Source organism: Caretta caretta, chromosome 7 (genome assembly GCF_965140235.1).
Source record: "Caretta caretta isolate rCarCar2 chromosome 7, rCarCar1.hap1, whole genome shotgun sequence".
Classification (NCBI taxonomy): Eukaryota; Metazoa; Chordata; order Testudines; family Cheloniidae; genus Caretta; species Caretta caretta.
Genome location: NC_134212.1, coordinates 5,722,522 through 5,744,955, shown reverse-complemented (window position 1 = coordinate 5,744,955; position 22,434 = coordinate 5,722,522). Strand labels below are relative to the sequence as shown.

Here is a 22,434-nt window from a genome sequence, read left to right as displayed (position 1 = left end):
AAAATAGCCACAACCTACATGAGGACAAGGAATACAAGTAGTTAGTAAGAGGCAAGCATCACCCCAAAAGTAGGCAGCAATGACAACACTGGTCAGGAAGTATGTAGATCAGCACCTCTGCTAAAATATTCCAGATGGTATAATTCCAGTGAAGCCCCACCAGGTATTAAAAGCAGTGGGGGCAAAAGACCTATCTGGCTTCAAGATTAAACTCGATAAGTTTATGGAGGAGATGGTATGATGGGATAACATGATTTTGGCAATTAATTGATCTTTAAATATTCATGGTGAATAGGCCCAATGGCCCGTGATGGGATGTTAGATGGGGTGGGATCTGAGTTACTACAGAGAATTCTTTCCTGGGTATCTGGCTGGTGAATCTTGCCCATATGCTCAGGGTTCAGCTGATCGCCATACTTGGGGTTGGGAAGGAATTTTCCTCCAGGGCAGACTGGAAGAGGCCCTTCCTCTGTAGCATGGGGCATGGGTCACTTGCTGGAGGATTCTCTGCATCTTGAAGTCTTTAAACCATGATTTGAGGACTTCAATAGCTGAGACATAGGTGAGAGGTTTACCACAGGAGTGGGTGGGTGAGATTCTGTGTCCTGCATTGTGCAGGAGGTCAGACTAGATGATCATAACGGTCCCTTCCAACCTGAATATCTATGAATCTATAAAACTGCTATTCCCCTTCACCCAAATGGAAACCTCACATATGACAACCCAGAACCACCACCCGCCCTCATCTGGGATTTATTTTCCTTTAGATCCAAGAAATCTAGATGCTGCAGTATAAATAACTGATGTAATTTACATCTCCCTTCACAAGCATAATTGAACTGGCCTTATATGTCCTCTGAGAAAAACCAAATTACCTTCTCCTGGTCTGTCAATATTCAATGCTTTTTAAATACCGGGTTAATCCATTTGCTATTAACATAGGTATAAGAGTGATATTTTAGCAGACATTTAAGTAGATTCTACCTTTGGCCCACTCCTTAGAGAAAAGTCATGGCTTGAGGAGTTTCTATGTATTTTAGGATTTTATGCTGCTGTCATCACGGTATCTGAGCATTTTCGCTGCAGTACTGGAGAACCTTACAATAAGGTATTTCCATACAGAGAGTAAAGCAGCAAACCATGAACTGTGTGTGTGATCCTAGGATGCTGCCACAACTCTCACTTTATTTAGGCTGAAGCTTGAATGCTGAAACAATCTGAGAAGTCAAGATACTGCAGCATGGCATGCCAGGTCATGTTTTAGGAGAATTGTAAAGTGACTCTTCATCACTATTAACAAAAAGATTATTTTATTAATAATAATTGTATCTAGGTCTTATATAGTGCTTTTCAACTGCAGACCTCAAGGTGCTTTACTTCTATTTAAAAATATCTTAAGCCAATAAAAAATTCCAAAATAAAAGATAAACCCATTTTAAATTAAAAACATGTTTATTAACACAGATTCAATATTTTCTTCCTTAATGTTCTGATGGCCTTTATTCCATCCTCCTCCCACATCATCTGGATTTCCCTTGCTATACTGAAAGATTTGTTTTAATCTTCTGGGTTTCCTTTTACTGTTGTGAGATTTTTAAAAATATATATATTTTATTAAATGTTTAAAAGCTGACTCAGAAGTTACACCATAACTCTGATTCAGCTTTCTTAAACACAGATACTGAGTCAAAGAATCTGGCCACATGATGGAAGCACCATTCAGAGCCACAAGCAGCAGCTGCTTCTGAAGGGCAAACGGCTGTTTTACCTGCAAAACTTTTCACAAAATTCCCTCAACAGTATCAACACTTATTTATTTAGTTATTTTAAATGTGATAATCATAATTTTAAATATAGTACATATACTAGGAATTATCAATGGACAAAAACATTTACAAACTGGCTCAGTGCCAACAAAGGATTCTTCCCCTGTCTTGAAGGCCACCAAACTCATGAACTGAGAGACTCAGGGAGGAGAAGTAAATTGCAGAACTGTGGACCCCACACTGAAAACACATATCCATAGTTCCCCTTCCTGTAAATCAATGGTCTTACTGGCTAGAGCACCATGACTGATCACAACTGCCACAGAATTACAAAAGAAAGAGATTATCTCAAAGATCACTGGGGCATAAACCAGTTAGAATTTTACAGGCCAAACAAACACTTTAAACTTCACCCACAAATGAACTGACAGACAGTGCAGATCACGAAACACATATGCAATGTGCTATTAAGGAAAATCTCACTTAATAATGGTCAGGCAGTTACTTATGCTGGGTAAGTAATGTAGCCACTCTATCATGGCACCGTCAGCTGAGACATCAAGCGCATCAACCTACCATTATAATGAAAAAGGGAGAGTCCAAGCAAAAGAGGGCTGTTTGTTCTTGAGCTCCACAGAGGCAAGACAGGGAGCTCAAGAAGAACCAAGGGTAAAGATATAAGTTACACTGTGGTCACGGGCACAAACTTCTTTGTTGTAACAAAGAAGGATCTTTCAGTTCATATGGTTGTTATGAAGGGCATGCAAGAGCTGAATGAACCCATCATTAGAGAAGGACCAGTGGCAATATCACATATCTAGAAAATCTGCAGGTAATATTTTAGGATACAAAGTACAGCTTCCAGGATTTTAATTAAGCCAAAATGCTACTACCAAAAATTTCAAATGTAATGATATATTTGCTTCTGTCAGAAATGAAGATGAAGACCAATTAACTATGCACAACTCTGTAGCCCAGAACTCTGTAGGATTTGCATTATTATCTGATAATGGACATTTTTCAAGCATGATATTAAGTTCAATTTTTTTAATCAGTCATGGAAACACAGATAATAGACCAAAAACCTGACTACCACGTGGTTAATAAAACACTGGATTATTATTTTTTATTAGTAGTCCTATAGTACTGCAAAGCTTTGTACCCTCTCCCTCACTTTTATGCCCCTATTCTCTAAAAATAACGCAGCATGAGGCCTGCACAAATTCCGGAGTCCCTGCAAGCAAACTTATCTATATCCATACTGCATCCATCCATTTCTAATAAATGGTGGACTGCGAAGTATGTAAAGTCAGGGAAATTGGTACCTAAATTAAGGAATATTGTGGTATAAAAGATCTTATTCTACTCACTAAAAATGCTCCATAGCAGATGGTTGTCCACTACTATGTTGTGGTCTTTAAGACATGAAAATTTTAACAAACAGAGCTTTTTGTTCCATTGGTATCTGTGTTCAGCTATAATACTAATATACTATTGAAAAGACTCAAGTACTAGTATAGGGTCTAATTTTGTAGGGGTTTCTTTTGTGAGCGTGTCCTTTATGAATGGTTTCAGAGTAGCAGCCGTGTTGGTCTGTATTCGCAAAAAGAAAAGGAGTACTTGTGGTACCTTAGAGACTAACAAATTTATTTGAGCATAAGCTTTCGTGAGCTACAGCTCTCACTGATCTTGGGAGACAGGCCAGTCCTTGCTTCCAGGCATCCCCCGAACCTGAAGCAAATACTCACCAGCAACCACACACCACACAACAGAACCACTAACCCAGGAACCTATCCTTGCAACAAAGCCCGTTGCCAACTGTGCCCATATATCTATTCAGGGGACATCATCATAGGGCCTAATCACATCAGCCACAATATCAGAGGCTCATTCACCTGCACATCTGCCAATGAGATATATGCCATCATGTGCCAGCAATGCCCCTCTGCCATGTACATTGGTCAAACTGGACAGTCTCTATGTAAAAGAATAAATGGACACAAATCAGACGTCAAGAATTAGAATATTCAAAAACCAGTCGGAGAACACTTCAATCTCTCTGGTCACTCAATTACAGACCTAAAAGTGGCAATACTTCAACAAAAAAAAACTTCAAAAACAGACTCCAACGAGAGAGTGCTGAATTGGAATTAATTTGCAAACTGGATACAATTAACTTAGATTTGAATAGAGACTGGGAGTGGATGGGTCATTACACAAAGTAAAACTATTTCCACATGTTTATCCCCCCCTCGCACCCTCCCCTGTTCCTCAGACGTTCTTGGTTCTTGTCAACTGCTGGAAATGGCCCACCTTGATTAACACTACAAAAGGTCGTTTCCTACCCCCCCCCCCCGCCCCCGGCTCTCCTGCTCGTAATAGCTCACCTTAAGTGATCACTCTGGTTACAGTGTGTATGGTAACACCCATTGTTTCATGTTCTCTATGTACATAAATCTCCCCACTGTATTTTCCACTGAATGCATCCGATGAAGAGAGCTCTAGCTCACAAAAGCTTATGCTCAAATAAATTTGCTAGTCTCTAAGGTGCCACAAGTCCTCCTTTTCTTTTTCCTTTATGGATGTAATTGTGCTGTTAGAGTTGCTTTACCTGTTTTGCAGGATTTCTTAAGTATTTGTTTTAATAAATGTTAGCTTTATCTTTGGTATTCTTGAAGTGTTTTTCCCTTGAAGCATTTACAATGATCACACCTGTGGGACCTGCTTTTCTTTTTCTCATTCCATGATCATATAAAATCATGTGTTATGTACATCAATTCATGCTAAAAATTGTCAATAATAATGCACAAAAAGCAGAAGTGTTCAAAATATTTTGTTCTCTATTTCAAAAGAAGCTGGATGAGGTTTTCATAACTTACAATGATAACAAAATACTTTCTATTACATCAGTGACTAGGGAGAATTTTTAAATGGCATCTGATTGTTAAATATATAGGACTAGATAACATGCAACTAGGGCTGTCGACTAATCCTAGTTAACTCAAAAAAATTAATCACTATTTTAAAAAGTAATCGTGATTAATCATGGTTTTAATCACACTGTTAAACAATAGACTACCAATTGACATTAATTAAATATTTTTGGATATTTTTCTACATTTTCAGATATATAGACTTCAACTACAACACAGAATACAAAGTGTACAGTGCTCACTTTATATTATTTTTATTACAAGTATTTGCACTGTAAAAACAATAAACAATAGTATTTTTCAATTCATCTCATTCAAGTACTGTAGTGCAATCACTTTATCGTGAAAGTGCAACTTACAAATGTAGATTTTTTTTTTGTTACATAACTGCTCTCAAAAACAAAATAATGTAAAACTTTAGAGCCTACAAGTCCACTTAGTCCTACTTCTTGTCCAATCATTAAGACAAACAACTTCATTTACATTTACAGGAGATAACGTTGTCCGCTTCTTATTTACAACGTCACCTGACAGTGAGAACAGGCATTTGCATGGCACTTTTGTAGCCAGCATTGCAAGGTATTTATGTGCCAGATATGCTAAACATTCGTATGCCCCTTCATGCTTCGGCCACCATCCCAGAGGACATGCTTCCATGCTGATGACGCTCGTTAAAAAAATAATGCATTAATTAAATTTGTGACTGAACTCCTTGGGAGAGAATTGTATGCCTCCTTCTGTTTTACCCGCATTCTATCATATATTTCCATGTTATGGAAGTCTCAGATAATGACCCAGCACATTGTTTGTTTTAAGAGCATAGCTTTGACAAAACGCAAAGAAGGTACCAATGTGAGATTTCTAAAGACAGATACAGCACTCGACCCAAGGTTTAAGAATCTGAAGTGCCTTCCAAAATCTGAGAGGGTCGAGGTGTGAAGAATGCTTTCAGATGTCTTAAAAAGAGCAACACTCCGATGCGGAAACTACAGAACCCGAACAGCCAAAAAAGAAAATCAATCATCTGCTGTTGGCATCTGATTCAGATGATGAAAATGAACATGCATTGGTCTGCACTATTCTGAATAGTTATCGAGCAGAACCCGACATCAGAATGAACACATGTCCTCTGGAATGGAGGTTGAAGAGACATATGAATCTTTAGCACATCTGGCACATAAATATCTTGCGACGCCGGCTATGAGTGCCATGAGAACACCTGTTCTCACTTTCAGATGACACTGTAAACAAGAAGCAGGCAGCATTACCTCCTGCAAATGTAAACAAACTTGTTTGTCTTAGTGGTTGGCGAAACAAGAAGTAGGACAGAGTGGACTTGTACGCTCTAAAGTTTTACACTGTTTTGTTTTTGAATGCAGGTTTTTTGTACATAATTCTACATTTGTAAGTTTAACTTTCATGATAAAGAGATTGCACTACAGTATTTGAATGAGATGAATTGAAAAATACAATTTTGTTTATCGTTTTTACAGTGCAAATATTTGTAATAAAATAATAATATAAAGTGAGCACTGTACACTTTGTATTCTGTGTTGTAATTGAAATCAATATATTTGAAAATGTAGACAATATTTAAATTAATGGTATTCTATTATTGTTTAACAGCACAATTAATCACACGATTAATTGTGGTTTTTTTTTTTAAATCAGCCCTACTTGCAACCAATGAATTAGATTTCTCTAAGAAATTATTAATGAGGAATCATAACTGAAGTAGTGTGATTCTAGTTGTGTCCTGCAACAATGTGTTCTTGCCCTACTACTGTTTGGCATCTTTATCAATAAGTTGGAAGAAAAATATAAAATCAGTACTGGTCGAGTTTCCTGAGGACACAAAGAATAGTGGAGTGATAAATAATGATAAGGACAAGTCAGTTCTAGAGAGTGATCTGGACCACATGGTAAACTTGGCTCATTCAAACAACATATATTTTAATACAGCCAAAAGTAAATCATAAAACACAGGAACAAAGAATGTAGGTCACACTTTCAGTATGAAGGACTCTATTCTGGAAAACAGTGATTCTAAAAAGGGATCATGCTGGATAACCAAGTGAACAGGAGTGCCCTGGGCAAGGCTGTGGCTAAAAAGGGTAATGCAATCTTTGGATGTATAAAATGGGAAATATCAAGTAGGAATAGATATATGGTATTGTCTCTGTAAAGAGCATTGGTGAGACCACTATTACTCTATCCAGTTCTGGAGTCTTCATTTCAAAAAAAGATGTTGGAAAATTGAAAATGTTTCAGAAAAGAGCTACAAGAATTACATGAATTTTGAAATCCTACCTTTCAGAGACCTAAGAAACTCAATCTTCAGCTTATCAAACAGAAAGTTTAGAAGTATCTTGATCACTGTTTATTAGTACCACAGTTTATTAGTACCCGGGGAGGAGATTTCATTTAACAAGAAGTTCTTTAATCTATCAGACAAGATCCAATGGATGAAAGCTGAAACTAGACAAATTCAGACTGGAAATAAGGTGAATTTTTTTTTTTTTTTAACAGTGAGGGTAATTAACCATTAGTACAACTTACCAAAGGATGTAGTGGCTCTCCATCACTTGAAGTCTTTAAATCCAGAAACTGGATATCTTTCTAAAAAAGACATACTCTAGTCAACCAGAAGATAGGAACCCGAGACAGGAGTCACTTGGCCTGTGTTATGCGGGAGATCAGATTAGATCATCATAATGTTCTCATCTAGCCTTAAAAATCTATAAAGTAGTTAAACCAATTTAAATAGCATTTAAAATCCTGTATTTTTATTAAACAAAAGCCATTGATGGTGTAGATGTATTGATACAATTTATGATGGGGATTCAATGAACAGCAACAGACCTAAACCTTAGCCTCATTTAAGAATAGAGCTAGAGGTCGAACTACTGACATTTTCCTTTAAATCAAAGTGCTGTTAATTCAAGCGTGAGACAAAGACAGAAAACAGAGGGACATTCTAGAACCCTGAAATGTTCTATAATCAGTGATACGAAGACAAGAGTCACACAGACATCATTATACAATGTGAACTATTCATATGGATTGCTGGATTCTAAATTAACTTTAACCAATAAAGAAAAGTATCTAGATATCACTGTGAAGAGTTCAGTGAAAACATCTGCTAAATGGACAGAGATGATCAAAAAAACAAAAAGTGCTTACACTGGATAAAGAAAGTGATAAAGAGTAATACAAATATAATATAATGCCATTATATAAATTGATTGTAGTTCCTCATTTTAAATACAGTATTCAATTCTGGTCACCTCATTCCGAAAAGGGCATAGCAGAAACAGAGTCCAGAGAAGGGATACAGAAATTATTACAGTCATGGAAGGACTGAGGAGAGTTTAAAATGTTCAAGATAATGTAGATTACAGAGGAAATGAAGAAGGGGGTGGGGGATAGACAGAGGTATATAAAATGAACAGTTTAGAGAAGTTTAATCAGGCACTCTTATCTATCCTTTCTCATAATACTAGAACAAGATCAGGGTGATAGGTGCCTTAAAAAACAAAGCAGACAGTTTAACTAGAGGCAGCCAATGAAATTAAATGGCAACAAATGCAAAACTGACAAAAGGAAATGCTTCTTTTTAACCACACAAAATTAGCCAGTGAACTCATTGTCATGAAGTATTATTGAGGCCCAGAACTAGCCCAATTAAAAAAAAAAGAATTAGACACTTATATGAATAATAAGACCATCCACAATTACATAAAATAGAAAATTTAAGAGACTGAAATGACTTATCTATGCAGATTTCCTCTGCTGTCACTCATCATTGTAATATCTCATAACCTAAGCCCATGCTTCAAGATGTAAACCAACCACTAATTACTTAGAACTAGGAAGAAACCAATTGTCAATTATGGGGATTCTTATACCTTACATTGAAGAATCTGGTGCTAGACACTATAAAAACAAGATAGTGAACTGAATAGGCACTGCCCTCATTTGCCAGTATGGCAATTCCTATGTACCTATTAAAGGACAGTCTCAGGAGCAAAATGAATCCCTTGGCAAGTTCACCTTTAAACCAGGAAACTGCAAAACATTATAGTGCACACACACTTTACTGTTTCTGATATCAATTTTCAAAGAACTACAAAACATCTTTCAACAATGTCAAAACAAAAGACTGACCCTGGTGAGAAAAACAAACGTTTTTGAGCATAAAAACACAACAAGCATGTAAGTTACTTAACACGTCATGATCAAAATGAAAAGAGAAAACTATGGTAAAAAAATTTGTGTGCATTAGACCATCCAGACAAAGCCTACAAAAACTCTTGAAACACGGGTGTTTGTTAAAATATACCACACTAACAGTGCCACCTGTTACAGCTCACTATGCTGTTGCTGCAGCGTCAGAGCCTGTGATTCCGCATGCTAAAGCTCACCATATGGCATTAACAAAACCCTAACCTCTCCATCCCCTTCATCTCCCCCCTATGTTTTTGCTGGAACCTAGCTTGGGTCTGAAGGGAGCTGCTCTACAGAGCCATGAGGCCCTGCTAGCCAAGCTAAAACAAGAGATGGCTTCTGCCTTGGTGTGAACATCTTTAGTGTGGGCATTACTTTTGTTCCCACTGCAAACAGATACTTAGCTGGTCAGTAAAAGCGTACAAAGTGCTGGAGACAGCACCAGTCAGTGGGTGAAGAGCAATCTCAGAAACCCTGGCTTCAGTAGGGCCAGCTAGGACCCTGGAGGCATACTGCAGGATTTAGATGTCTGGTCCTTGGCACAGGCAGGGGGAAGACAGTTATTATTGTTGATACCATATTACGTTATAAAATTAACACTGACACTGTGGGGTACTACCTGCTCAGAAATGAGAACAGGGTCCAATGTGGGTACTGGTCATGGGATCTCAATGAGCTAGGAGAGGGTCATTCACACCCAACCAGGAATTAGAAGTTGTAGGGGTGGCACAAATACAAGGGCGATAGTGGGAAGGGATACCGGTAGCGATGAGTAAGACAGCAGCAAAGGCAATGAGGGAAAACAATGGCCACGGCAGCCAGGAGAAGGGAAATGGAGTGAGAGCCAGAACAGTTCTAGAGAGACGTTGGTCATGCCAACACCAATGGAAAGAGCGGCACTGGTGGGGAAGGTGACATGGGGAATAACAAAAATGATTGTATCCAGGAGAATGATGGCAAAAGCAACTGCGATGAGGGAAATGGCAGCAAGAACAACATGGGAAACTGATGGCAAAAGCAACCACGAGGAGGAAAATCATGGTGATACCAGGGACACGATGCCAACAAGGGTGGTCGGGGCACAGGACACGACGCCAATGCCACAGGTGACGGCGAGGACAGCATCCAGAACATGACGCTGATGACAGTGACGAGAGGGACAGGACGCCAACAACTGTAACGAGGGAGACCGCAGAGATGGCGCTGGGAACACAATGCCTGTGATGGTAACCGGGGGGTGGGGGGAACGGCACCAGGAATACAAAGCCAGCAACACCCACGAGAGGGATGGCCTGAGGAAGACGAAGCCAGTGAGGGAGGCAGCAGAGATGGCGCTAGGACCACGATGCCAACGAGGAGGATGGCACCAGGGACACTACGCCAACATTGGCGATGACACCAGGGACACGACGCTGAGGCCAACAATGAGAGAGACAGTTGGGATGTGGCAAGGAACGCAATGCCAAGGCCGACGACAAGGGGGACAACACCCGGGACACGACGCCGACGCCGGTGATGAAGGAGACAGCTGGGATGGGACAAGAAACACAACACCGAGGCTGACACCGAGGGGGACGACACCCAGGACACAACGCTGACGCCGGTGATGAAGAACATGGTTGGGATGGGCAAGGAACACGACGCTGAGGCCAAAGGGGATGACACCCGGGACATGACGCCCAGGCCGACGATGAGAGATACCGTTGAAATGGGGCAAGGAACACGACGCCGACGCCGAGGGGGACAACACCCGGGACACGCCGCCAAGCCAACAATGACTGATACAGTTGGGATGGGGCAAGGAACACAACGCCGAAGCCGAGCGGGACAACACACAGGACACGACACCGATGCCCTTGATGAAGGAGATGGTTAGAACGGGGCAAGAAACACGACGCCGAGGGATACAGTTCGGATGGGGCAAGGGACACGCCGCCGAGGGGGACGACACCCGGGACACGACGCCGAGGGGGACGGCGAGGGACACAGTTGGGATGGGGCGAGGGGGACGCCGCCGAGGGGGACGCCGCCAAGGGGGACACAGTTGGGATGGGGCGAGGGGGACACAGTTGGGATGGGTCGAAGGACACGACGCCGAGGGTGACGACAAGGGACACAGTTGGGATGGGGCGAGGGGGACGCCGCCGAGGGGGACGCCGCCAAGGAGGACGCCGAGGGACACAGTTGGGATGGGGCGAGGGGGACACAGTTGGGATGGGTCGAAGGACACGACGCCGAGGGTGACGACAAGGGACACAGTTGGGATGGGGCGAGGGGGACGCCGCCGAGGGGGACGCCGAGGGACACAGTTGGGATGGGGCGAGGGACACCACACCCGGGACACGATGCTGAGGGGGACACAGTTGGGATGGGGTGAGGGGGACGCAGCCAAGGGGGACGCCGAGGGACACAGTTGGGATGGGGCGAGGGGAACGCCGAGGGGGACAGCGAGGGACACAGTGGGATGGGGCGAGAGACACCACACCCGGGACACAACGCCAAAGGGGATGGCAAGGGGGACAGTTGGGATGGGGCGAGGGGGACACAGTCGGGATGGGGCGAGGGGGACGCTGAGGGACACAGTTGGGATGGGGCGAGGGGGACGCCACCCAGGGGGACGACACCCAGGACACGACGCCAAGGGGGACGGCGAGGGGGACAGTTGGGATGGGGCAAGGGACACCACACCCGAGACACGATGCCGAGGGGGACGCCGAGGGACACAGTGGGATGGGGCGAGGGACACCACACCCGGGACAAGATGGCGAGGGGGACACAGTGGGATGGGGCGAGGGAGACACAGTTGGGATGGGGCGAGGGACACGATGCTGAGGGGGACAGCGCGGGGGACACAGTCGGGATGGGGCGAGGGACACGCCGCCGAGGGGGACGCCGAGGGACACAGTTGGGATGGGGCGAGGGACACCACACCCGGGACACGATGCCGAGGGGGACGGCAAGGGGGACACAGTTCGGATGGGGCAAGGGGGACGGCGAGGGGGACACAGTGGGATGGAGCGAGGGGGACACAGTTGGGATGGAGCGAGGGGGACGGCGAGGGGGACACAGTCGGGATGGGGCGAGGGCAACGTTGCCGAAGGGGACGCCGAGGGACACAGTTGGGATGGGGCGAGGGACACCACACCCGGGACACGATGCCGAGGGGGACGCAGTGGGATGGGGCGAGGGGGACACAGTAGGGATGGGGCGAGGGACACGATGCCGAGGGGGACGGCGAGAGGGACGCAGTGGGATGGGGCGAGGGGGACACAGTTGGGATGGGGCAAGGGGGACGATACCGAGGGGGACGGCGAGGGAGACGCAGTGGGATGGGGCGAGGGGGACACAGTTGGGGTGGGGCGAGGGGGACACGATGCCGAGGGGGACGGAGAGGGGGACACGATGCCGAGGGGGACACAGTTGGGATGGGGCGAGGGGGACGATGCCGAGGGGGACGCGAGGGGGACACAGTTGGGGTGGGGCGAGGGGGACACGATGCCGAGGGGGACGGAGAGGGGGACACAGCTGGGATGGGGCGAGGGGGACACAGTGGGATGGAGCGAGGGGGACACGATGCCGAGGGGGACGGAGAGGGGGACACAGCTGGGATGGGGAGAGGGGGACACGATGCCGAGGGGGACGGCGAGGGGGACACAGTGGGATGGAGCGAGGGGGACACGATGCCGAGGGGGACGGAGAGGGGGACACGATGCCGAGGGGGACACAGTTGGGATGGGGCGAGGGGGACGATGCCGAGGGGGACGCGAGGGGGACACAGTTGGGGTGGGGCGAGGGGGACACGATGCCGAGGGGGACGGAGAGGGGGACACAGCTGGGATGGGGCGAGGGGGACACAGTGGGATGGAGCGAGGGGGACACGATGCCGAGGGGGACGGAGAGGGGGACACAGCTGGGATGGGGAGAGGGGGACACGATGCCGAGGGGGACGGCGAGGGGGACACAGTGGGATGGAGCGAGGGGGACACGATGCCGAGGGGGACGGAGAGGGGTACACGATGCCGAGGGGGACACAGTTGGGATGGGGCGAGGGGGACACAGTGGGATGGAGCGAGGGGGACACAATGCCGAGGGGGACGGCGAGGGGGACACAGTGGGATGGGGCGAGGGGGACACAGTGGGATGGGGCGAGGGGGACGGAGAGGGGGACACAGTTCGGATGGGGCGAGGGGGGACACGATGCCGAGGGGGACAGAGAGGGGGGACACAGGTGGGATGGGGCGAGGGGGACACGATGCCGAGGGGGACGGAGAGGGGGATGGGGCGAGGGGGACGATGCCGAGGGGGACGCGAGGGGGACACAGTTGGGGTGGGGCGAGGGGGACACGATGCCGAGGGGGACGGAGAGGGGGATGGGGCGAGGGGGACGATGCCGAGGGGGACGCGAGGGGGACACAGTTGGGGTGGGGCGAGGGGGACGATGCCGAGGGGGACGGAGAGGGGGACACAGCTGGTATGGGGCGAGGGGGACACAGTGGGATGGAGCGAGGGGGACACGATGCCGAGGGGGACGGCGAGGGGGACACGATGCCGAGGGGGACGGCGAGGGGGACACAGTGGGACGGAGAGGGGGACACAGCTGGGATGGGGCGAGGGGGACACGATGCCGAGGGGGACGGAGAGGGGGACACAGTGGGATGGGGCGAGGGGGACACGATGCCGAGGGGGACAGAGAGGGGGACACAGGTGGGATGGGGCGAGGGGGACACGATGCCGAGGGGGACGGCGAGGGGGACACAGTGGGATGGAGCGAGGGGGACACGATGCCGAGGGGGACGGCGAGGGGGACACGATGCCGAGGGGGGACGGCGAGGGGGACACAGTGGGACGGAGAGGGGGACACAGCTGGGATGGGGCGAGGGGGACACGATGCCGAGGGGGACGGAGAGGGGGACACAGTGGGATGGGGCGAGGGGGACACGATGCCGAGGGGGACAGAGAGGGGGACACAGGTGGGATGGGGCGAGGGGGACACGATGCCGAGGGGGACGGAGAGGGGGATGGGGCGAGGGGGACGATGCCGAGGGGGACGGCGAGGGGGACGATGCCGAGGGGGACGGCGAGGGGGACGATGCCGAGGGGGACGGAGAGGGGGGACACAGTTGGGGTGGGGCGAGGGGGACACAGTGGGATGGAGCGAGGGGGACACGATGCCGAGGGGGGACGGAGAGGGGGACACAGTTGGGGTGGGGCGAGGGGGACACGATGCCGAGGGGGACGGCGAGGGGGACACAGTGGGACGGAGAGGGGGACACAGCTGGGATGGGGCGAGGGGGACACGATGCCGAGGGGGACGGAGAGGGGGACACAGTGGGACGGAGAGGGGGGACACAGCTGGGATGGGGCGAGGGGGGACACGATGCCGAGGGGGACGCCACCCGGGACACGCCGCCCACGCTGGGGGCGAGGGGGACGGCGCCAGGGAGGGCAAAGGAAGGGGCCGGGGCCGGGGGACCGGGCGCAGGCCGAGGAAGGTGACGGCGGGGGGTGAGGCAGGAGCAGGCCGGCGAGCCGGGGGGGAGCCTGGCGCCCGCCCCTCACCTGCTGAGGCGGCCCGCGGCGAGGAGGAGGCCGGTTCCGCGCGGGGTGCAGGCCTCGCCCGCCCTCTCCCCCGCCGGCCGGTGGCGCGGCAGAGCGGGGCCCCGGGTCCGCAGGGAGCAGCTCAGGCCCCAGCCTCCGCCTCCATGGCTGCCGCTTACCCGGCTGCATTGTGGGAAGCTGACCTCACTCGCTGCCGCCCCGCCGGCTCCAGCGCCCGCCGCCGCCTTCGCCGCCATGGGGGCCGTGACCGACGGTGAGAGCCCGGCCCCGGCCTTGGACTGCCCGGGGCTCCGAGCATCCCCCTCCCCGGGCCGGGCCGGGCCGGGCCTCCGCCTCGCGTCCAGCCCGGGGCTCCGGAGCCGGCCCAGGCCTCCCCCTTATGCACCGGGTGGAGCGGCCCCGGCCCGGCCCGGCCCGGCCCGGCCCACACCCCAAGAGCGCGGGGCTCCAGACCCTCCCTCCCGCCGGACCCAGCCCTGGGCTCCTGACCCTCCCGCCGGACCCAGCCCCCCCCCCACCCCCACCCCCATACAGCCCTGGGCTCCTGACCCTCCCTCCCGCCGGACCCAACCCCCCCCACCCCCATACAGCCCTGGGCTCCTGACCCTCCCTCCCGCCGGACCCAGCCCCCCCCACGCACCCCCACACAGCCCTGGGTTCCTGACCCTCCCCCCGTCGGACCCAGCCCCCCCACAAAGCCCTGGGCTCCTGACCCTCCTCCCGCCGGACCCAGCCCCCCCCCACGCACCCCCACACAGCCCTGGGCTCCTGACCCTCCTCCCGCCGGACCCAGCCCCCCACCCAGCCCTGGGCTCCTAACTCTCCCCCCGTCGGATCCAGCCCTGGGCTCCTGACCCTCCCTCCCGCCGGACCCAGCCCCCCCCCACACAGCCCTGGGTTCCTGACCCTCCCCCCGTCGGACCCAGCCCCCCCCACGCACCCCCACACAGCCCTGGGCTCCTGACCCTCCCTCCCGCCGGACCCAGCCCCCCCACGCACCCCCACACAGCCCTGGGCTCCAGACCCTCCCCCTCGCCGGACCCAGCCCCCCACCCCCACCCCCACACAGCCCTGGGCTCCTGACCCTCCCCCCCGGACCCTGCCCCCCCCACCCCCATACAGCCCTGGGCTCCTAACTCTCCCCCCGTCGGACCCAGCCCCCCCCCACGCACCCCCACACAGCCCTGGGCTCCTGACCCTCCCCCCGTCGGACCCAGCCCCCCCCCTCCCCGCCACACAGCCCTGGGTTCCTGACCCTCCCCCCGTCGGACCCAGCCCCCCCCACGCACCCCCACAAAGCCTGGGTTCCTGACCCTCCTCCCGCCGGACCCCAGCCCCCCACCCCCACCCCCACACAGCCCTGGGCTCCTGACCCTCCCCCCCGGACCCTGCCCCCCCCACCCCCATACAGCCCTGGGCTCCTAACTCTCCCCCCGTCGGATCCAGCCCTGGGCTCCTGACCCTCCCTCCCGCCGGACCCAGCCCCCCCCCACGCACTCCCACACAGCCCTGGGTTCCTGACCCCTCCCCCCGTCGGACCCAGCCCCCCCCACAAAGCCCTGGGCTCCTGACCCTCCTCCCGCGGACCCAGCCCCCCCACGCACCCCCACACAGCCCTGGGCTCCTGACCCTCCCCCCCCCATCCCCATACAGCCCTGGGCTCCAGACCCTCCCCCTCGCCAGACCCAGCCCCCCCCTCACCCCCACACAGCCCTGGGCTCCTGACCCTCCCCCCGCCAGACCAGCCCCTCCCTCACCCCCACACAGCCTGGGCTCCTGACCCTCCCCCCCGCCAGACCCAGCCCCTCCCTCACCCCCACACAGCCCTGGGCTCCTGACCCTCCCCCCGCCGGACCCCAGCCCCCCCCATCCCCATGCAGCCCTGGGGTCCTGACCCTCCCCCCGCCGGACCCAGCCCCCCCATCCCCATACAGCCTGGCCTCTGACCCTCCCCCGTCAGACCCAGCCCCCCCCCACGCACCCCCATACAGCCCTGGGCTCCTGACCCTCCCCCCCGGACCCAGCCCCCCCCCATCCCCATACAGCCCTGGGCTCCTAACTCTCCCCCCGTCGGATCCAGCCCTGGGCTCCTGACCCCCCCTCCCGCCGGACCCAGCCCCCCCCACCCCCATACAGCCCTGGGCTCCTAACTCTCCCCCCGTCGGATCCAGCCCTGGGCTCCTGACCCCCCCTCCGCCGGACCCAGCCCCCCCCACGCACCCCCACACAGCCCTGGGTTCCTGACCCTCCCTCCCGCCGGACCCAGCCCCCCCCCACGCACCCCCACACAGCCCTGGGCTCCTGACCCTCCCTCCCGCCGGACCCAGCCCCCCCCACGCACCCCCACACAGCCCTGGGCTCCAGACCCTCCCTCCCGCCGGACCCAGCCCTGGGCTCCTGACCCTCCCGCCGGACCCAGCCCCCCCCACCCCCATACAGCCCTGGGCTCCTAACTCTCCCCCCGTCGGATCCAGCCCTGGGCTCCTGACCCTCCCTCCCGCCGGACCCAGCCCCCCCCACGCACCCCCACACAGCCTGGGCTCCTGACCCTCCTCCCGCCGGACCCAGCCCCCCACCCAGCCCTGGGCTCCTAACTCTCCCCCCGTCGGATCCAGCCCTGGCTCCTGACCCTCCCTCCCGCCGGACCCAGCCCCCCCACACAGCCTGGGTTCCTGACCCTCCCCCCGTCGGACCCAGCCCCCCCCCACGCACCCCCACACAGCCCTGGGCTCCTGACCCTCCCTCCCGCCGGACCCAGCCCCCCCACGCACCCCCACACAGCCCTGGGCTCCAGACCCTCCCCCTCGCCGGACCCAGCCCCCCACCCCCCACCCCCACACAGCCCTGGGCTCCTGACCCTCCCCCCCGGACCCTGCCCCCCCCACCCCCATACAGCCCTGGGCTCCTAACTCTCCCCCCGTCGGACCCAGCCCCCCCCCACGCACCCCCACACAGCCCTGGGCTCCTGACCCTCCCCCCGTCGGACCCAGCCCCCCCCTCCCCGCCACACAGCCCTGGGTTCCTGACCCTCCCCCCGTCGGACCCAGCCCCCCCCACGCACCCCCACAAAGCCCTGGGTTCCTGACCCTCCTCCCGCCGGACCCAGCCCCCCACCCCCCACCCCCACACAGCCCTGGGCTCCTGACCCTCCCCCCCGGACCCTGCCCCCCCCCACCCCCATACAGCCCTGGGCTCCTAACTCTCCCCCCGTCGGATCCAGCCCTGGGCTCCTGACCCTCCCTCCCGCCGGACCCAGCCCCCCCCAACGCACTCCCACACAGCCCTGGGTTCCTGACCCTCCCCCCGTCGGACCCAGCCCCCCCCACAAAGCCCTGGGCTCCTGACCCTCCTCCCGCGGACCCAGCCCCCCCACGCACCCCCACACAGCCCTGGGCTCCTGACCCTCCCCCCCCCCCATCCCCATACAGCCCTGGGCTCCAGACCCTCCCCCTCGCCAGACCCAGCCCCCCCCTCACCCCCACACAGCCCTGGGCTCCTGACCCTCCCCCCGCCAGACCCAGCCCCTCCCTCACCCCCACACAGCCCTGGGCTCCTGACCCTCCCCCCGCCAGACCCAGCCCCTCCCTCACCCCCACACAGCCCTGGGCTCCTGACCCTCCCCCCGCCGGACCAGCCCCCCCCATCCCCATGCAGCCCTGGGGTCCTGACCCTCCCCCCGCCGGACCCAGCCCCCCCATCCCCATACAGCCTGGCCTCTGACCCTCCCCCCGTCAGACCCAGCCCCCCCCCACGCACCCCCATACAGCCCTGGGCTCCTGACCCTCCCCCCCGGACCCAGCCCCCCCCCATCCCCATACAGCCTGGGCTCCTAACTCTCCCCCCGTCGGATCCAGCCCTGGGCTCCTGACCCCCCCTCCCCGCCGGACCCAGCCCCCCCCACCCCCATACAGCCCTGGGCTCCTAACTCTCCCCCGTCGGATCCAGCCCTGGGCTCCTGACCCCCCTCCCGCCGGACCCAGCCCCCCCCACGCACCCCCACACAGCCCTGGGTTCCTGACCCTCCCTCCCGCCGGACCCAGCCCCCCCCACGCACCCCACACAGCCCTGGGCTCCTGACCCTCCCTCCCGCCGGACCCAGCCCCCCCCACGCACCCCCCACACAGCCCTGGGCTCCAGACCCTCCCTCCCGCCGGACCCAGCCCTGGGCTCCTGACCCTCCCGCCGGACCCAGCCCCCCCCCACCCCCATACAGCCCTGGGCTCCTAACTCTCCCCCCGTCGGATCCAGCCCTGGGCTCCTGACCCTCCCTCCCGCCGGACCCAGCCCCCCCCACGCACCCCCACACAGCCCTGGGCTCCTGGACCCTCCTCCCGCCGGACCCAGCCCCCCACCCCCACCCAGCCCTGGGCTCCTAACTCTCCCCCGTCGGATCCAGCCTGGGCTCCTGACCCTCCCTCCCGCCGAACCCAGCCCCCCCCACACAGCCCTGGGTTCCTGACCCTCCCCCCGTCGGACCCAGCCCCCCCCACGCACCCCCACACAGCCCTGGGCTCCTGACCCTCCCTCCCGCCGGACCCAGCCCCCCCACGCACCCCCACACAGCACCTGGGCTCCAGACCCTCCCCCTCGCCGGACCCAGCCCCCCACCCCCACCCCCACACAGCCCTGGGCTCCTGACCCTCCCCCCCGGACCCTGCCCCCCCCACCCCCATACAGCCCTGGGCTCCTAACTCTCCCCCCGTCGGACCCAGCCCCCCCCACGCACCCCCACACAGCCCTGGGCTCCTGACCCTCCCCCCGTCGGACCCAGCCCCCCCCTCCCCGCCACACAGCCCTGGGTTCCTGACCCTCCCCCCGTCGGACCCAGCCCCCCCCACGCACCCCCACAAAGCCCTGGGTTCCTGACCCTCCTCCCGCCGGACCAGCCCCCACCCCCACCCCCACACAGCCCTGGGCTCCTGACCCTCCCCCCCGGACCCTGCCCCCCCCACCCCCATACAGCCCTGGGCTCCTAACTCTCCCCCCGTCGGATCCAGCCCTGGGCTCCTGACCCTCCCTCCCGCCGGACCCAGCCCCCCCCACGCACTCCCACACAGCCCTGGGTTCCTGACCCTCCCCCCGTCGGACCCAGCCCCCCCACAAAGCCCTGGCTCCTGACCCTCCTCCCGCCGGACCCAGCCCCCCCACGCACCCCCACACAGCCCTGGGCTCCTGACCCTCCCCCCCCCATCCCCATACAGCCCTGGCTCCAGACCCTCCCCCTCGCCAGACCCAGCCCCCCCCTCACCCCCACACAGCCCTGGGCTCCTGACCCTCCCCCCGCCAGACCCAGCCCCTCCCTCACCCCCACACAGCCCTGGGCTCCTGACCCTCCCCCCGCCAGACCCAGCCCCTCCTCACCCCCACACAGCCCTGGGCTCCTGACCCTCCCCCCGCCGGACCCAGCCCCCCCCATCCCCATGCAGCCCTGGGGTCCTGACCCTCCCCCCGCCGGACCCAGCCCCCCCATCCCCATACAGCCTGCCTCTGACCCTCCCCCCGTCAGACCCAGCCCCCCCCCACGCACCCCCATACAGCCTGGGCTCCTGACCCTCCCCCCCGGACCCAGCCCCCCCCCATCCCCATACAGCCCTGGGCTCCTAACTCTCCCCCCGTCGGATCCAGCCCTGGGCTCCTGACCCCCCCCTCCCGCCGGACCCAGCCCCCCCCACCCCCATACAGCCCTGGGCTCCTAACTCTCCCCCCGTCGGATCCAGCCCTGGGCTCCTGACCCCCCCTCCCGCCGGACCCAGCCCCCCCCACGCACCCCCCACAGCCCTGGGTTCCTGACCCTCCCTCCCGCCGGACCCAGCCCCCCCCACGCACCCCCACACAGCCCTGGGCTCCTGACCCTCCCTCCCGCCGGACCCAGCCCCCCCCACGCACCCCCACACAGCCCTGGGCTCCAGACCCTCCCTCCCGCCGGACCCAGCCCTGGGCTCCTGACCCTCCCGCCGGACCCAGCCCCCCCCACCCCCATACAGCCCTGGGCTCCTAACTCTCCCCCCGTCGGATCCAGCCCTGGGCTCCTGACCCTCCCTCCCGCCGGACCCAGCCCCCCCCACGCACCCCCACACAGCCCTGGGCTCCTGACCCTCCTCCCGCCGGACCCAGCCCCCCACCCCCACCCAGCCCTGGGCTCCTAACTCTCCCCCCGTCGGATCCAGCCCTGGGCTCCTGACCCTCCCTCCCGCCGGACCCAGCCCCCCCCACACAGCCCTGGGTTCCTGACCCTCCCCCCGTCGGACCCAGCCCCCCCCACGCACCCCCACACAGCCCTGGGCTCCTGACCCTCCCTCCCGCCGGACCAGCCCCCCACGCACCCCCACACAGCCCTGGGCTCCAGACCCTCCCCCTCGCCGGACCCAGCCCCCCACCCCCACCCCCACACAGCCCTGGGCTCCTGACCCTCCCCCCCGGACCCTGCCCCTCCCACCCCCATACAGCCCTGGGCTCCTAACTCTCCCCCCGTCGGACCCAGCCCCCCCCACGCACCCCCACACAGCCCTGGGCTCCTGACCCTCCCCCCGTCGGACCCAGCCCCCCCCTCCCCGCCACACAGCCCTGGGTTCCTGACCCTCCCCCCGTCGGACCCAGCCCCCCCCACGCACCCCCACAAAGCCCTGGGTTCCTGACCCTCCTCCCGCCGGACCCAGCCCCCCACCCCCACCCCCCCACAGCCCTGGGCTCCTGACCCTCCCCCCCGGACCCTGCCCCCCCCACCCCCATACAGCCCTGGGCTCCTAACTCTCCCCCCGTCGGATCCAGCCCTGGGCTCCTGACCCTCCCTCCCGCCGGACCCAGCCCCCCCCACGCACTCCCACACAGCCCTGGGTTCCTGACCCTCCCCCCGTCGGACCCAGCCCCCCCCACAAAGCCCTGGGCTCCTGACCCTCCTCCCGCCGGACCCAGCCCCCCCACGCACCCCCACACAGCCCTGGGCTCCTGACCCTCCCCCCCCCCATCCCCATACAGCCCTGGGCTCCAGACCCTCCCCCTCGCCAGACCCAGCCCCCCCCCTCACCCCCACACAGCCCTGGGCTCCTGACCCTCCCCCCGCCAGACCCAGCCCCTCCCTCACCCCCACACAGCCCTGGGCTCCTGACCCTCCCCCCGCCAGACCCAGCCCCTCCCTCACCCCCACACAGCCCTGGGCTCCTGACCCTCCCCCCGCCGGACCCAGCCCCCCCATCCCCATGCAGCCCTGGGGTCCTGACCCTCCCCCCGCCGGACCCAGCCCCCCCCATCCCCATACAGCCTGGCCTCTGACCCTCCCCCCGTCAGACCCAGCCCCCCCCCACGCACCCCCATACAGCCCTGGGCTCCTGACCCTCCCCCCCGGACCCAGCCCCCCCCCATCCCCATACAGCCCTGGGCTCCTAACTCTCCCCCCGTCGGATCCAGCCCTGGGCTCCTGACCCCCCCTCCCGCCGGACCCAGCCCCCCCCACCCCCATACAGCCCTGGGCTCCTAACTCTCCCCCCGTCGGATCCAGCCCTGGGCTCCTGACCCCCCCTCCCGCCGGACCCAGCCCCCCCCACGCACCCCCACACAGCCCTGGGTTCCTGACCCTCCCTCCCGCCGGACCCAGCCCCCCCCACGCACCCCCACACAGCCCTGGGCTCCTGACCCTCCCTCCCGCCGGACCCAGCCCCCCCCACGCACCCCCACACAGCCCTGGGCTCCAGACCCTCCCTCCCGCCGGACCCAGCCCTGGGCTCTGACCCTCCCGCCGGACCCAGCCCCCCCCACCCCCATACAGCCCTGGGCTCCTAACTCTCCCCCCGTCGGATCCAGCCCTGGGCTCCTGACCCTCCTCCCGCCGGACCCAGCCCCCCACCCCCACACAGCCCTGGGCTCCTGACCCTCCCCCCCGGACCCTGCCCCCCCCACCCCCATACAGCCCTGGGCTCCTAACTCTCCCCCCGACGGAATAGATATACGTATAG

At 57.8% G+C, this 22,434-nt stretch overlaps 2 protein-coding genes across 5 annotated transcripts in view; one reads left to right on the top strand and one right to left on the bottom strand.

Moving 5' to 3' along the window:
* ATXN7 (ataxin 7) overlaps positions 1-14,568 on the bottom strand; it is a 134,107-nt gene extending 119,539 nt beyond the window's left edge. For 3 of the 4 annotated variants that reach the window (XM_075130218.1, XM_048859098.2, XM_048859096.2), the window contains exons 1-2: positions 14,486-14,568; positions 7,259-7,318 (exon numbers count right to left, since the gene is read on the bottom strand). The gene's annotated coding sequence lies outside the window, so the exon portion shown is untranslated. The remainder of the gene's footprint in view (positions 1-7,258; positions 7,319-14,485) is intronic. The other variant, XM_048859095.2, reaches the window with a different exon arrangement.
* A 36-nt stretch (positions 14,569-14,604) lies between these two features.
* Positions 14,605-22,434, top strand: part of THOC7 (THO complex subunit 7) — a 22,322-nt gene continuing 14,492 nt past the window's right edge. The window contains exon 1 of the mRNA XM_048859101.2: positions 14,605-14,738. Within this exon, the coding sequence (XP_048715058.1) occupies positions 14,720-14,738 (19 nt within the window). The 5' untranslated portion in view covers positions 14,605-14,719. The remainder of the gene's footprint in view (positions 14,739-22,434) is intronic.